The sequence below is a fragment of the Drosophila ananassae genome, chromosome 2L, assembly GCF_017639315.1.
Source record: "Drosophila ananassae strain 14024-0371.13 chromosome 2L, ASM1763931v2, whole genome shotgun sequence".
Lineage (NCBI taxonomy): Eukaryota > Metazoa > Arthropoda > Insecta > Diptera > Drosophilidae > Drosophila > Drosophila ananassae.
Window position 1 is genome coordinate 19,401,520 of NC_057927.1, and position 13,428 is coordinate 19,414,947.

The 13,428-nt window shown below is 45.4% G+C and overlaps 1 protein-coding gene across 1 annotated transcript; it reads left to right on the forward strand.

Moving 5' to 3' along the window:
• The first annotated feature begins 169 nt into the window (after positions 1-169).
• LOC6501473 (attractin-like protein 1) lies at positions 170-9,543 on the forward strand. Its single transcript, XM_001955287.4, has 8 exons — positions 170-896; positions 3,852-4,091; positions 4,151-4,308; positions 4,376-4,523; positions 4,578-7,389; positions 7,454-7,540; positions 7,665-7,746; positions 7,810-9,543. The coding sequence occupies exons 1-8, from the start codon at positions 535-537 to the stop codon at positions 7,965-7,967; spliced, it is 4,047 nt and encodes a 1,348-aa protein (XP_001955323.1). The 5' UTR covers positions 170-534; the 3' UTR covers positions 7,968-9,543.
• The last annotated feature ends 3,885 nt before the right edge of the window (positions 9,544-13,428 follow it).

The following is a 13,428-nucleotide window of genomic DNA, read 5'->3' on the forward strand; positions in this document are numbered from 1 at the left end:
GGAGATTAAATTCATACATGTGTGCTTTGGAAACGCAACCCCAATTGGTTTTAAAGACATGCTAACAGTCTATTGATTCCCGCCCGTGCTGCCCAGCCCATTGAATATACCGTAATTTAAACCGGACAAATGGCAGCACTAAATACCCGTTTCGCAGGGCTGGCAGCACCACCAGCAGTGATCCGGCAACTCTGTCCACGGTCACCATTGTAAAGGTTGAAATGTTTTCGATGTTTTTGAAGCCAACATCGATGTGGCCATCGATGATTCTCCACCTCTAATAAATTGTCAATAACTTAAGGCTGCCTGTTTTTTATTTGTTGTGCGGCCGAAAAACGTTATTTTCGCGAGTGTCTAATCGTAGAAGTGTGCGTTCGTTGCGTGTGTGTGCATTTTGGCCAGAGGCCCTGGGATCGCGAAGGCCCAACAGAGCCCCACGAAAAAAAAAACAAATAATTGTGCAATAGGCAATGCGTAAGGACGATGTGAGCTGAGCGCTGAGGATAGAGTCACTCGGGAACACGGAACATCAGCATGTGCCTGGCGGAGCACCAGGGGGACCGTCCGACAAAGCCCCCAACCATCATCAGTAGCAGTAGCATCAGGAGCGGCGGCAGGAAAAGTAATCGGGGACACCCATCGGGGGACAGCAGCAGCAGCAGAAGTATCACCACCTCGCCCACATTCAATGCCAAGTACAGGCGAAAATGCCTCCTTCTGCTGACGCTGCTCCTCTTCCACGGCTGCTTCAGCGGCCTGCATCGGGCCAATGCCTTTAACTGCACGGCGCACGGCGGACGGTGCCAGAACGACGGCCAGTGCCAGGATGACGGTCAGTGCTTGTGCGCCGACGGCTGGCAGGGACCGGAGTGCCAGTTCTGTGGCGGCAAAGTGCGGTAAGTTCCGAACCTAGAACCCCCCTCTGTGATTCACAGTAGTGGCTGTGCGACGTTATTCAATCAACTCTCCACTGGCTCGTTGGTGTGCGAGCGTTGTGGCCTATTTGTGTCGGGCAACGGTTCAGCTTCATCTCGTCGGACGGGTTCTTAACACCCAGCTCGCAGCTCGCAACTCACAGCTCCCAGCTCAGCACAGCTCTCTCCTTCTGCCATCCCGTTCTTCATTCTCGTCATTCTGCGTCTCTCCCCGAGCTATTTCGCTTCACCTGCTTTCCGCTTTCTCCGCCTCCCGATGTGCCCAATACGGATTATTTAATTAGTTCGCATTGACTTTGAACTTGTCCGGGCAACAGCCACTAGCTAGTTCATATCTACATTTTTCGACAGATCTGAGACATGGAAAAAAAATCACCTTTCATTCATAAAAGAGTGGGATTCTTTCGATAAACAACTCCGGAAGTGAAATCGAGAACAGGGCTAGACTCTTTCCAACAAGGGCCCTGTAAACAAAGATGGTTTATAAGCAGTCTTTGTTATTTCATAACTTATCTTATCAACGGCTTGTACTTTCCAGCAATAAAATAAACAACTCCCCCATGATCCGAAGATCTTTTCATCAAAATAGTGCCTTCTTTTCGCCATTTACGGAGAAAGAAACGCCACTGAGCTCACGCTGGCGTCATAAAGCTTATGAAATGGTTTGTTTATGTTTCTTAACAACGGCTATTTGCTCGCCGAGCACGATAAGCGAGTGGTTCTATCTTGACATCAATTAAGACCCTTCCCCGGCGGCCCCATCGCCCCATCGCCCCACCTGCTGCGATGAGCCGCGGAATTTGCGCACTCGAGCGTTGAGGTCGTTTCACCTGCCACACATCGCCATCGCCACTGACTGCCACATCGAAACCAGTTCGTTTCGCCGACCTATGATCTCCACCCGGGGCTCAGCTAGATCACGGCATTAGCAGCCCATAAATTCTGGGGCACGCCCTATTGTTAGTTCAGTTGGGGAGGTGATAAGCGGCCGGAGGGGAGCTCGCTCGCTCGCACGAACGCTTATCAGCGGCGACCGCTTATCGCCTGTGAATTTTCATGATTCCCTGCCCATGCCACGGGGACAACAACAAGAAGCAACTCCCTCTGGCAGCCACCTCACTGTCTGTATTTGCACACGATTCCGATTGGAGCGGCCGGGGAGCCGGCTTTCTATGCAAAAAACTCGAGAGAGAAAAACCAGAACGCAATCAAACTGGTTTCCCTCCCCCGAACCCCCAACTGCTAATGCATTCCAACCCATTGGCCACATGACGAGGGCCCTGGTCACCTACTCCGGCTCGGCCCGGCCAAATCCCAGTTTAGAAATCACAGCCAGCTCCCAGCACATAGCACCCATCCAGCTGCCAGCTCCAATATCCAAAGCTGTGCGTAAGCTTAGCGCTCGAGTGCACAGGCGAGGAGTGACTCACCGGCTGCCAATGAGTGTGTAAATATATCATTGTCCAGTCCAGCATTGATTTTTCGTGGATACTACCGCTTGATATGGCTACCAAATAGCAGCTGCTGGCGAAGGCGAAGGAGAAGGCTGCATCCCGGCAGTTCGAGTGTTTGCCCAAAGTTTAGAACTGACCGCCAATTGACGCCCACGAGCTACAGCTGGGGGAGCAACAATAGTCCTAGGGGATGAGTCTGGACTCTAGAAGATAATTTATGTTCATTTTTAATTGGTGTGTCATTTAAAAAAACACTCATTTTAAACATAAACCTTTTACGATTAGCTGCTTATGACAAATAACGACAAGAATAAAAAGCAATTACTTGATAAGCACGTTTAATTCATATTCCAGATTCAGATAGTGTCGCTTTTTATTCGTATTTAATTATTTAAGGCCTGATTAGAGTCTAATCTTGTGAAATGTACTATTCATTATGTTTCTGCTGAAACTGGTTTTAGTTGTCAGAGGGAACTGTGATTGCCCTATTAGTGTGTCGATGGGTGTGCGGGTTCTAAGCGCAGCACTTATCGGCACTCGCCGGGTGTAACGTGAGGCGCATTAGAATGCGGAAAGCAAGCGATTCCACTTTCCCGGCTCCACTGGCCACTGGCTACTGGCCACTGGCCATGTGAGTTAATTGTTTTAACTTCTGGAGGAAAGAAGTTGGCCAAAGTTTAGCTCTAATGAATAAACAACGAGAATCTTTTAACTTTTCTTTCTTATTTTGGCCCACAACTCACTTGTTTATTTATGATATTCATTTAGCCTGACCCCTCAATTAAAGAGTTAATTGTCGGCTCTAATTAATTATTATTTGTTCATGGGAAAGTAAGGAAAACTGTCCACACACGGCCCGGCCATATGCAGTTTGAATCACAGCTCAGTTATATTTTAAAGGCGGATGTCGGAAACTATACCCCAAGAAAGTGGCAAGGAAAACAATAGCCAGACTGCCAACGGCGACTGTCGAATACCCTTCTCATGTTTCACGTTCATCTGCTTAAGTTGTCGCATTCCGTCAAAGACTGTTTCTTGGCCATAATCCCCTAGCTGGCAGTTGCTAGTTGGAAGAACAAAAGACGGTTGCAGTGAAATGTTCAAAGAGTGAGGAATTTATGAGGCTGCCCCCGAGTCAACAGTTGAGCGGCTTCAGCTCGGTCACATATACTACACCGTATTGTAGCCCCATCCCCATCCCCACATCACACATCGCATCGCACACACTCGGGCATCACATCAATTGAAGATTGCAATTTGCCTGGCCGGCAGATTCAATTATCTTCGCACAGCATCGGGACATCGCCATTTGCATGCGATGCCATGCATGTGCCATGAGAGCCCGCTGCTCCACTATCCACTATCGCTGAATCGATAGAGGAATTGATTTATTTTGCCACATCGATTACGTTATACCAGCTAATGGATTCCCCCCCTCCACACAATTTCTATGCCTTTCCAGCATGTACCACCCCATGGGCACGATACACGACGGCTGGGGCAACTATTCGGTGAGTGTCAAGTGCAGCTGGCTAATCGACGCCAGGCACTCACACTGGAACCGGCGACACAACGCCAATCCACCACGGACGTACGCCAACATTCGGATTCACCTGCGCGAGTTCGCCACCGAGTGCGGCTGGGATCACCTCTACATATACGATGGTGATAGTGTCGACTCGCCGCTGCTGGCGGTCTTCAGGTAATTCACACACTATAACTTTAATTAAATTATTAAATTCCTAATTATACTTCCCTTAGTGGCCTAATGTACCGGGGGAACTTCTCCATTCGCCGAGTGCCGCAGGTGGTTGCAAGGTCTGGCACAGCCCTGGTGCACTTCTTCAGTGATGATGCCTACAACATGTCCGGCTTCAATCTCACCTACAAGATGAACGGCTGCCCCTCGGATACCGACGGTAGGTCCTTAGAGTTCTATCCTATTTGTTCAATCAGCCACTAACTAGTCTTCTTAACCCTTTCCAGAGGAAGAGTGCTCTGGTCATGGCAAGTGTCGGGAAGGCGAGTGCATCTGCGAGCCCATGTATAGAGGCGAGGCATGCAACATTGCCGCCTGCCCCAACGACTGCATGGAATCCAAGAACCAGGGCAGTTGCCGTCTCGACCAGGAACGGTAAGTTGGTCTAAAGAAAATAATAGTAATTACTCATCACTTTCTTTCTTCCAGCTGTGGCTGCTACGAGGGCTATGCCGGAGACGACTGCAGCCAGATCAGCGCCCACGGCGCCTGGACCTCTGTGCACCCGAAGCACTCGCCGGCGCCAGCGGGCAGCGCCTCGCATGGCGCCACTGTCTGGCGCGACACGCTGCACATCGTGGGCGGTGAGTCATACGGACGGGGCGAACTCATGAACACCTACGACTTCAATGGCAATGTGTGGGAGACTGTCCACCCGGAGGATGGCAGCGAGGTGCCGGACAAGCGGTACGGCGCCTCCACGGTGATGTACGGCGACAAGATCTTCATGTACGGCGGCGTAATCAAGGGCCAGGGCATATCGAACGAGCTCTGGGCCTACGACGTGTCTGCGAAGACCTGGTCGAATATTTCCGTGCGAACCGATCCCTCGTGCAGCGGAATGTGTGGTCCGCTGCATGTTGTGGGCCACACGGCGACCCTGGTGCCAGGATTCGGAGACAAGAACAACTACCAGTACATGGTGGTCATTTTCGGGCACTCGCCGCACTACGGCTACCTCAACACCGTACAGGAGTTCAACTTTGGATCGCGAGAATGGCGCATCATTCCCACAAGCGGATACGTGGTGAAGGGCGGCTATGGCCACAGTGCCGCCTACGACTTCCTCACGGAGAAGTTGTACGTCTACGGGGGCATCGTGTCGGAGAGCGAGTCCAGCCAAGTGTTGAGCTCCAGGCTGTACGCGTATGAGCCCGCCACGCGGATTTGGACCATGCTGTCGTCGGCTCCGAGTGCCCGGCTCCTGCACACGGCGAACTTTGTCAATCAGGGCCTGATGATGGTGTTTGGGGGAAATACGCACAACGACACCTCACAGAGCCACGGGGCCAAGTGCTACAGCCAGGACCTGCTCGTCTACGATGTGTATTGCGACTCGTGGCACTACCACCCGATGCCGGGCCACCTGCAGGCGGACCTGGCCCGCTTCGGTCACAGCTCGGTGGTGTTCGAGGACGCCCTGTACATCTACGGCGGCTTCAATGGCCAGCTGCTGAACGACATGCTACGCTACCAACCTGGCTACTGCAGCTACTACACTAAGCAGGAGAAGTGCACGTCCGCCCGGCCGGGAGTGAAGTGCATCTGGGACGTGCAGAAGATGCGATGCATAGCCATCACCCAAGTGCAACGATCAGCCATCTACGGCCGCGAGCAGTACGACTACGTGGCTTGCCCTTCCAAGAGCCGGATCACGCTTACCTCAGAGCTGTTGCACGACGTCCACCGCTGCCAGGAGATCAGTAGCTGCCAATCGTGCGTCTCCACCGCTTTTGGGTGCACTTACTGCGGGAATGGGGTGTGCAGCAAGGAGCGTTGTCGCGAAACCACCTCAGTGGCTACCGTGGAGTCATCCACCCAGCTGGCCATATCCACGATGGGCCCGCCTGTGATTGCCAAGCACCTGGACTCCTGTCCCGTGGCCGAGGACTTCCTGATGCAATCCGTCTGCGGAAAACTTCACAATTGCCGCGCCTGTTCATCGAACTTGGCGTGCCGCTGGGACTCCGAACAGAACCGCTGCCGAAGCTACACTTCCACGGGCGGATACGGAGCCAATAGGACACATGACCTGGACGCAGCCTGCACGCCAGCGTGTGCCACGCTGACCAATTGCCAGAACTGCACGGAGGATGAGTGCATCTGGTGCCAGAACGAACAGCGTTGTGTGGACCGCAATGCCTACACGGCCAGTTTTCCGTACGGACAGTGTCGCGAGTGGACCACCTTCACGTCCAAGTGTCGATCCGCTCCAGCAGTGCAGTCGACGGCACTGAGCGTGGGCAGCACCACCGCCCTGTCCAGCGCCCAGTGCGGATTCTACAACAGTTGCCAGCAGTGCCTGGATGACCCCGCCTGCGGATGGTGCGACAACGGGTCGAACACTGGTCTGGGCAGATGCGTGGTGGGCGGCGCACTGGCACCTTACGATGACACGGAATGCGCGCTGAAGCACTGGTTCTTCACCTCCTGCCCACGGTGCAACTGCAACGGGCATTCGTACTGCAACGACCAGCAGCACTGTGAACAACCCTGCAACAATCTGACAACCGGAGCCCATTGCGAAAAATGCCGCACCGGCTACTGGGGCAATCCCATCAATGGCGGCAAGTGCCAGCGCTGCGAGTGCAACGGCCAGGGTGTCTACTGTCATCCGGACACTGGAAAATGCTACTGCACTACCAAGGGCATTGTGGGCGATCATTGCGAGAAGTGCGACTCGCAGAACCACTACCACGGCGATCCGCTGAAGGGCTCCTGCTATTACGAGCTAACCATTGACTACCAATTTACGTTTAATCTGTCGAAGAAGGAGGACCGCCACTTCACACAAATCAACTTCCGCAACTCCCCCGGCAAGCCAGAGATCGATGCTGACTTTACAATCACTTGCAGTGTCCCAGCCAAGATGGACATCTCGGTGAAGAGGGCCGGCTCGCCGGACATGCTCATTTTGGTGGGGGTCAACTGCTCAACGTTCCGGCATCGATTCCCCAAGACGGAGTACCAGTTCGGTCACTCATCGGACGATAACAGCTCACTGACCACGTTCTACGTGTTCGTACACGACTTCCAGCCCCCCATCTGGATACAGATTGCCTTCTCTCAGTATCCCAAGCTCAATCTGCAGCAGTTCTTCATCACCTTCTCCTCATGCTTCCTTCTGCTGCTTCTCATGGCCGCCGTCCTCTGGAAGATTAAGCAAAAGTACGACATGTTCCGCCGACGACAGCGCTTGTTCGTCGAAATGGAACAGATGGCAAGCCGACCGTTCTCTCAGGTAGGCTTTAATGGGTCAACTGTTATCTAAAGATTACTTCACCAATAACCAATTTCCCCCACAGGTGCTGGTTGATATCGAGAACCGCGAGACTATTGATCTGAGCCTTATGTTGGATGGGATTGGACACCTGTCCAAAAAACGCAAGAAGGTAGGCGGCAATCAATCATATTTATTGTCAGTTTGCTCCAAATTGGGTGCACAATAATGAATATTCCTTAAGCGTACGACATTTTGACATTCTGTACTTTTATTTATTCGGTAATCTCTTGCAGGAATGTCCCAGTCCCATTGCTTTGGAGCCTTGTAGCGGCAACCGAGCCGCTGTGCTCTCGCTTCTAGTCCGGCTGCCCACGGGTAAGAATATTTGCAAACCAAACAAGTCATGAAGACTTTAATTTTTATATTCTATTATTTCAGGTGGCCTTTCTCAAGCGCCGTCTGGCCATTCCGCCGGACTGGCAGTGGCCAGCGCGCTAGTGACGCTCGGCAATCCGCGTCGGCCGTCGATCGAACAGCACCCCAAGGAGCCAAAAGCGAAACGCAAGCAGAGCCAGCACCCAGACAGTTGTACATAATAACCCCAACACTATGCATACCTACATAAAATAATAACGCTAATGATAATGATAATAATTACGATAACATATAACTAGCAAATAGGTACAAGTATATAGAATATTTGCCCCGACTTTATTCAACTAACCACACACAAAAAAAAGGAAAGCTAGCAAGTTGATAATCCGCAGTTATTATTAATTTAACGCTTTAGAATAGTTCCGAAAAGATAAACAAGACAAAACAAATTCACAAAAAAGAAAGAAACAAACAAGTAATAATAATTTGTAGCAAAAGGACATATTTATATATGGTTATATATATAAACAATTTGATATAGTTGATAGGTCGAGTAGCGTTGCAATAGTTGTAAATTTTTAATTTATTTATACTGTGTACGTGAGTTAAGTTCAATGGCAAAACAGCTGTATTTAAATGATTATTGTATTTTATTTTTTTACTTAACCACATAGCCTAAGCGTGTTGTTAGAATTTATTTATGCAAATATTTTTGAGCTGCATCGCCAGTAGCTGCACCAGAAATGCCACAGATATGTCAAAACAAAAACTTATTAGGAAAACAAAGACATTATTTGATTGTAGCCAAACGTGATGATTAATAACGATGATGAAGACGAACTCCAGAAGTCAGGCAAAAGCGATATATAGGTATAAACGGAGCAAGGTGACGGAAATACGCAATACTGTGTTCAAAATAGGAATATTTCTGTTTTTTAATCCGTGAAAATATTTACAACGCAAGACGCGAGTGGAACAAGACATAAACCGAACAGAACAAAATCAATGCAAGTGTACATATAAATACGTAAATTATTATCGCTATATAGATAGTAGATATACACTCTTGATATAGCTCTTGATATGAGAATGCGCCCAAACAAAAACAAAAACAAAATTAAAATCAAACGATAATATTGTACATGCAGTCTAGATGAGATCCAACATTTAACAAATTCAAATTGAAACACAAATTAATCGTAAGGTTTCCTCTTGGCAGATAAACAGAAAGGCAACAAGCAAACTTTAAAACAAAAAACACTTCACACGGTTATTTAATTCAATTCAATAAATCAAACTAAATCACAAATTTACTCGACGCACTCTCTGTAATACTGTACCAAACCAGAAATGGGAAAACCTTTAGAATCAAAAGACACTCGTCTAAAACTTTTACTAACACATAGATAACTTGAAAGTACACAATTTCCTGCCCGGGATGTTGACGATCGCTTCTGGATAGCAAGACACAAGATTTTACATTTATTTTATATATTGTACGTATGTTTTAATTCCTTTTCAAGTTTCGATTTTAAAATGTGTGTAGACGACATAAAAAGACAAAAACTATTCAACAAATCTATAAATACTTGCCAGCCGAGTTCCAAAAAAAAACACCCTCAGAAACTATAACTAATAAACAATGAAAGAAAATTATAATTAAAACAATTTCTTGTTTGTTATCCAAGAATTTTAAGATCCCCAACAGCAGCAGCAACAGCAGCAAGATATACATAGATAAAAAATCATATATTAGTTTATTAACCAATAAAATGACACTCCAAATGTACTCAATGATGTGGCCTGTTTTATTTCCATTTATTCGGTGCATTACTCGTACCTCCGCCTCCCATCCATCACGACATCCGATCCGAGCCTACAGAACTTTCACTTTCGGTAGCCGCCCAACAGGAGGTGGGGGAATATTTTGGAGGCGCGGCTGCATGGCCTGATAAACCAGGTAACTGTGTACTACTGATTCAGGTCGAGGGCCGATCGAAGTCATTTCGGACCCTGTAGAAGACATCTTTCCCGTATGCGGATGTTGTGATTGGGGTGGCCCTATCCCGTCCCCCTTTCTTCAGCCAATTTGTGCTTTTCTCCCATTTCTTTCTTCGTTTTGTGAGTCCGCAGATGGCAATTTTGTGCGGCTTTTGTGTCACGAATTCGCATTTAATTTAATGATGACGATTTTATTAATGAAATAAGAAAGGAAAGCTATCGTCGGCTCAAGTCGAAGCTAAGACACTCTTCCGAAACGATCTACTAATCGAGAATCTGATAGTTTTCTGATAGTTGGGCTCCCAAGGGGTCCATCAAAAATTTTCAGAGAATTTGGAAAGAATTGTTTGTTTTCAGGTTTTAATGCAGATTGATGGAGGATCGATCTAAAAATCGATTAAGGTATTCCGCTTGAGAATCTGATGATTTTTGGCAAAGATATGGCTTTTGCAAGGGGCCATATATGGGCTCCCAAGCATTTTCCAATTTTTGAAGGGGGTCCATCAGAAATTTTCGATAAAAATCGAAAAAATAATTCGTGTTAAGGTTTTAATGCAGATTGATGGAGGATCGATCTACAAATCGATTAAGGTATTCCGCTTGAGAATCTGATGATTTTTGGCAAAAATATGGCTTTTGCAAGGGGCCATATATGGGCTCCCAAGCATTTTCCAATTTTTGAAGGGGGTCCATCAGAAATTTTCAATAAAAATCGAAAAAATAATTTGTGTTAAGGTTTTAATGCAGATTGGTGGAGAATCGATCTACAAATCGATTAAGGTATTCCGCTTGAGAATCTGATGATTTTTGGCAAAGATATGGCTTTCGCAAGGGGCCATATATGGGCTCTCAAGCATTTCCAATTTTTGAAGGGGGTCCATCAGAAATTTTCAATAAAAATCGAAAAAATAATTTGTGTTACGATTTTAATACAGATTGGTGGAGGATCGATCTACAAATCGATTAAGGTATTCCGCTTAAGAATCTGATGATTTTTGGCAAAAATATGGCTTTCGCAAGGGGCCATATATGGGCTCCCAAGCATTTTCCAATTTTTGAAGGGAGCCCATCAGAAATGTTCAATAAAAATCGAAAAAATAATTTGTGTTAAGGTTTTAATGCAGATTGGTGGAGAATCGATCTACAAATCGATTAAGGTATTCCGCTTGAGAATCTGATGATTTTTGGCAAAAATATGGCTTTCGCAAGGGGCCATATATGGGCTCTCAAGCATTTCCAATTTTTGAAGGGGGCCCATCAGAAATTTTCAATAAAAATCGAAAAAATAATTTGTGTTAAGGTTTTAATGCAGATTGGTGGAGAATCGATCTACAAATCGATTAAGGTATTCCGCTTGAGAATCTGATGATTTTTGGCAAAGATATGGCTTTCGCAAGGGGCCATATATGGGCTCTCAAGCATTTCCAATTTTTGAAGGGGGCCCATCAGAAATTTTCAATAAAAATCGAAAAAATAATTTGTGTTAAGGTTTTAATGCAGATTGGTGGAGAATCGATCTACAAATCGATTAAGGTATTCCGCTTGAGAATCTGATGATTTTTGGCAAAGATATGGCTTTCGCAAGGGGCCATATGTGGGCTCCCAAGCATTTTCCAATTTTTGAAGGGGGTCCATCAGAAATTTTCAATAAAAATCGAAAAAATAATTCGTGTTAAGGTATTAATGCAGATTGATGGAGGATCGATCTACAAATCGATTAAGGTATTCCGCTTGAGAATCTGATGATTTTTGGCAAAGATATGGCTTTCGCAAGGGGCCATATATGGGCTCCCAAGCATTTTCCAATTTTTGAAGGGAAATTTTCAGAAATAAATCAGAAATTTTCAATAAAAATCGAAAAAATAATTTGTGTTAAGGTTTTAATGCAGATTGGTGGAGATTCGATCTACAAATCGATTAAGGTATTCCGCTTGAGAATCTGATGATTTTTGGCAAAGATATGGCTTTCGCAAGGGGCCATATATGGGCTCCCAAGTATTTTCCAAATTTTGAAGGGGTTCATCAGAAATTTTCAATAAAAATCGAAAAAATAATTTGTGTTAAGGTTTTAATGCAGATTGGTGAAGGATCGATCTACAAATCGATTAAGATATTCCGCTTGAGAATCTGATGATTTTTGGCAAAGATATGGCTTTCGCAAGGGGCCATATATGGGCTCCCAAGCATTTTCCAATTTTTGAAGGGAAATTTTCAGAAATAAATCAGAAATTTTCAATAAAAATCGAAAAAATAATTTGTGTTAAGGTTTTAATGCAGATTGGTGGAGATTCGATCTACAAATCGATTAAGGTATTCCGCTTGAGAATCTGATGATTTTTGGCAAAGATATGGCTTTCGCAAGGGGCCATATATGGGCTCCCAAGTATTTTCCAAATTTTGAAGGGGGTTCATCAGAAATTTTCAATAAAAATCGAAAAAATAATTTGTGTTAAGGTTTTAATGCAGATTGGTGAAGGATCGATCTACAAATCGATTAAGATATTCCGCTTGAGAATCTGATGATTTTTGGCAAAGATATGGCTTTCGCAAGGGGCCATATATGGGCTCCCAAGCATTTTCCAATTTTTCGATCGATCGAGAATCGATCTACAAGGTCGATCGAAGGGGAATCCTTCACTGCATGGTACGTTGTCAAAAAATCGTATGATACCCTCTGGTAGGGTATAATTAATGAAGAAAGCCAACAGAGACGAATGAAGGGCAAAAGCGTGCGAAATCCGAAATGAAGCGGAAGTACTCCAAGAGATCGCTGTCAAAACATACATCAGCCAAGCACATCGCCCTTGGGGACCTGCATTGACGTATTTTACATATCAAAAATATAAAATACTTGAATTTCTGTGCATACCGTTGTTGAGTCAGCCAATTTGAGGCTTAGTTTTTAGGTTTTACCCATCATGAAGCTAATTCTGGCAGACGAAGGCCATCACGCACCGCGTTAAGTGAACTATTGCGCTCCATAACAAACAATAATTGGCATTAACCGATCATTGTGAATCAACGATGGTGGAATACCCGAAGCCGAGCGAGAACCAACCGGTAATGTAGTAAGGGAATTGGAGCATGAATAAGTGTCCACATATGGGACGGACTCCAAAAAAAAACTTGTACGCAGCTTATTGAGAAACACCAAACAAAAAAAAACAAAAAAATAAATAAAAAATAAACCTACCCATCAAATCACTGATAAAACACAACATGAAAATAAGTTAAATAAATTTAACGGATTACAAGATTTTGGCACTTGAAACACAATATAAATTAGTTGTTACTTCATTTGTTTCATGATTGCATCACTATTTTGCATTTAAAATAGCATTAAAAACATAAAGATTAAATTTTTAATGCCAAAAGCAGTCAGAGAAATGATTATGATGGGATGATTTATAGTAATCTTAATTTTGAAAACATGAACGGAAATTTAGGAAATATAAACCTTTTTAAACGGAAGTGAAAACAGATACGAAAGTTTTCTGATACTAAGAGATTCTTAAAGAGTTGACCTAATTGAAAAAGTAGTTCTTATAACTGAGAATTTTGTTTAAAATATTTGCAAAAATGGGACGGAAATGTTGAATTAATTTCCCTCTATTTTTAAGTGTTTTTGTTTTTTGAGTCAAAAAATATATACAGTTGAGTGTTTTATTTTGAAGATAATAC

What these genes read in the sequence shown, in the direction of transcription:
- LOC6501473 (XM_001955287.4), top strand. Translation starts at nt 535, where the DNA reads ATGTGCCTGGCGGAGCACCAGGGGGACCGTCCGACAAAGCCCCCAACC. An exon ending in TTCTGTGGCGGCAAAGTGCG is followed by an intron (nt 897 to 3,851) that starts GTAAGTTCCGAA and finishes ATGCCTTTCCAG; the next exon opens with CATGTACCACCCCATGGGCA. An exon ending in CTGCCCCTCGGATACCGACG is followed by an intron (nt 4,309 to 4,375) that starts GTAGGTCCTTAG and finishes AACCCTTTCCAG; the next exon opens with AGGAAGAGTGCTCTGGTCAT.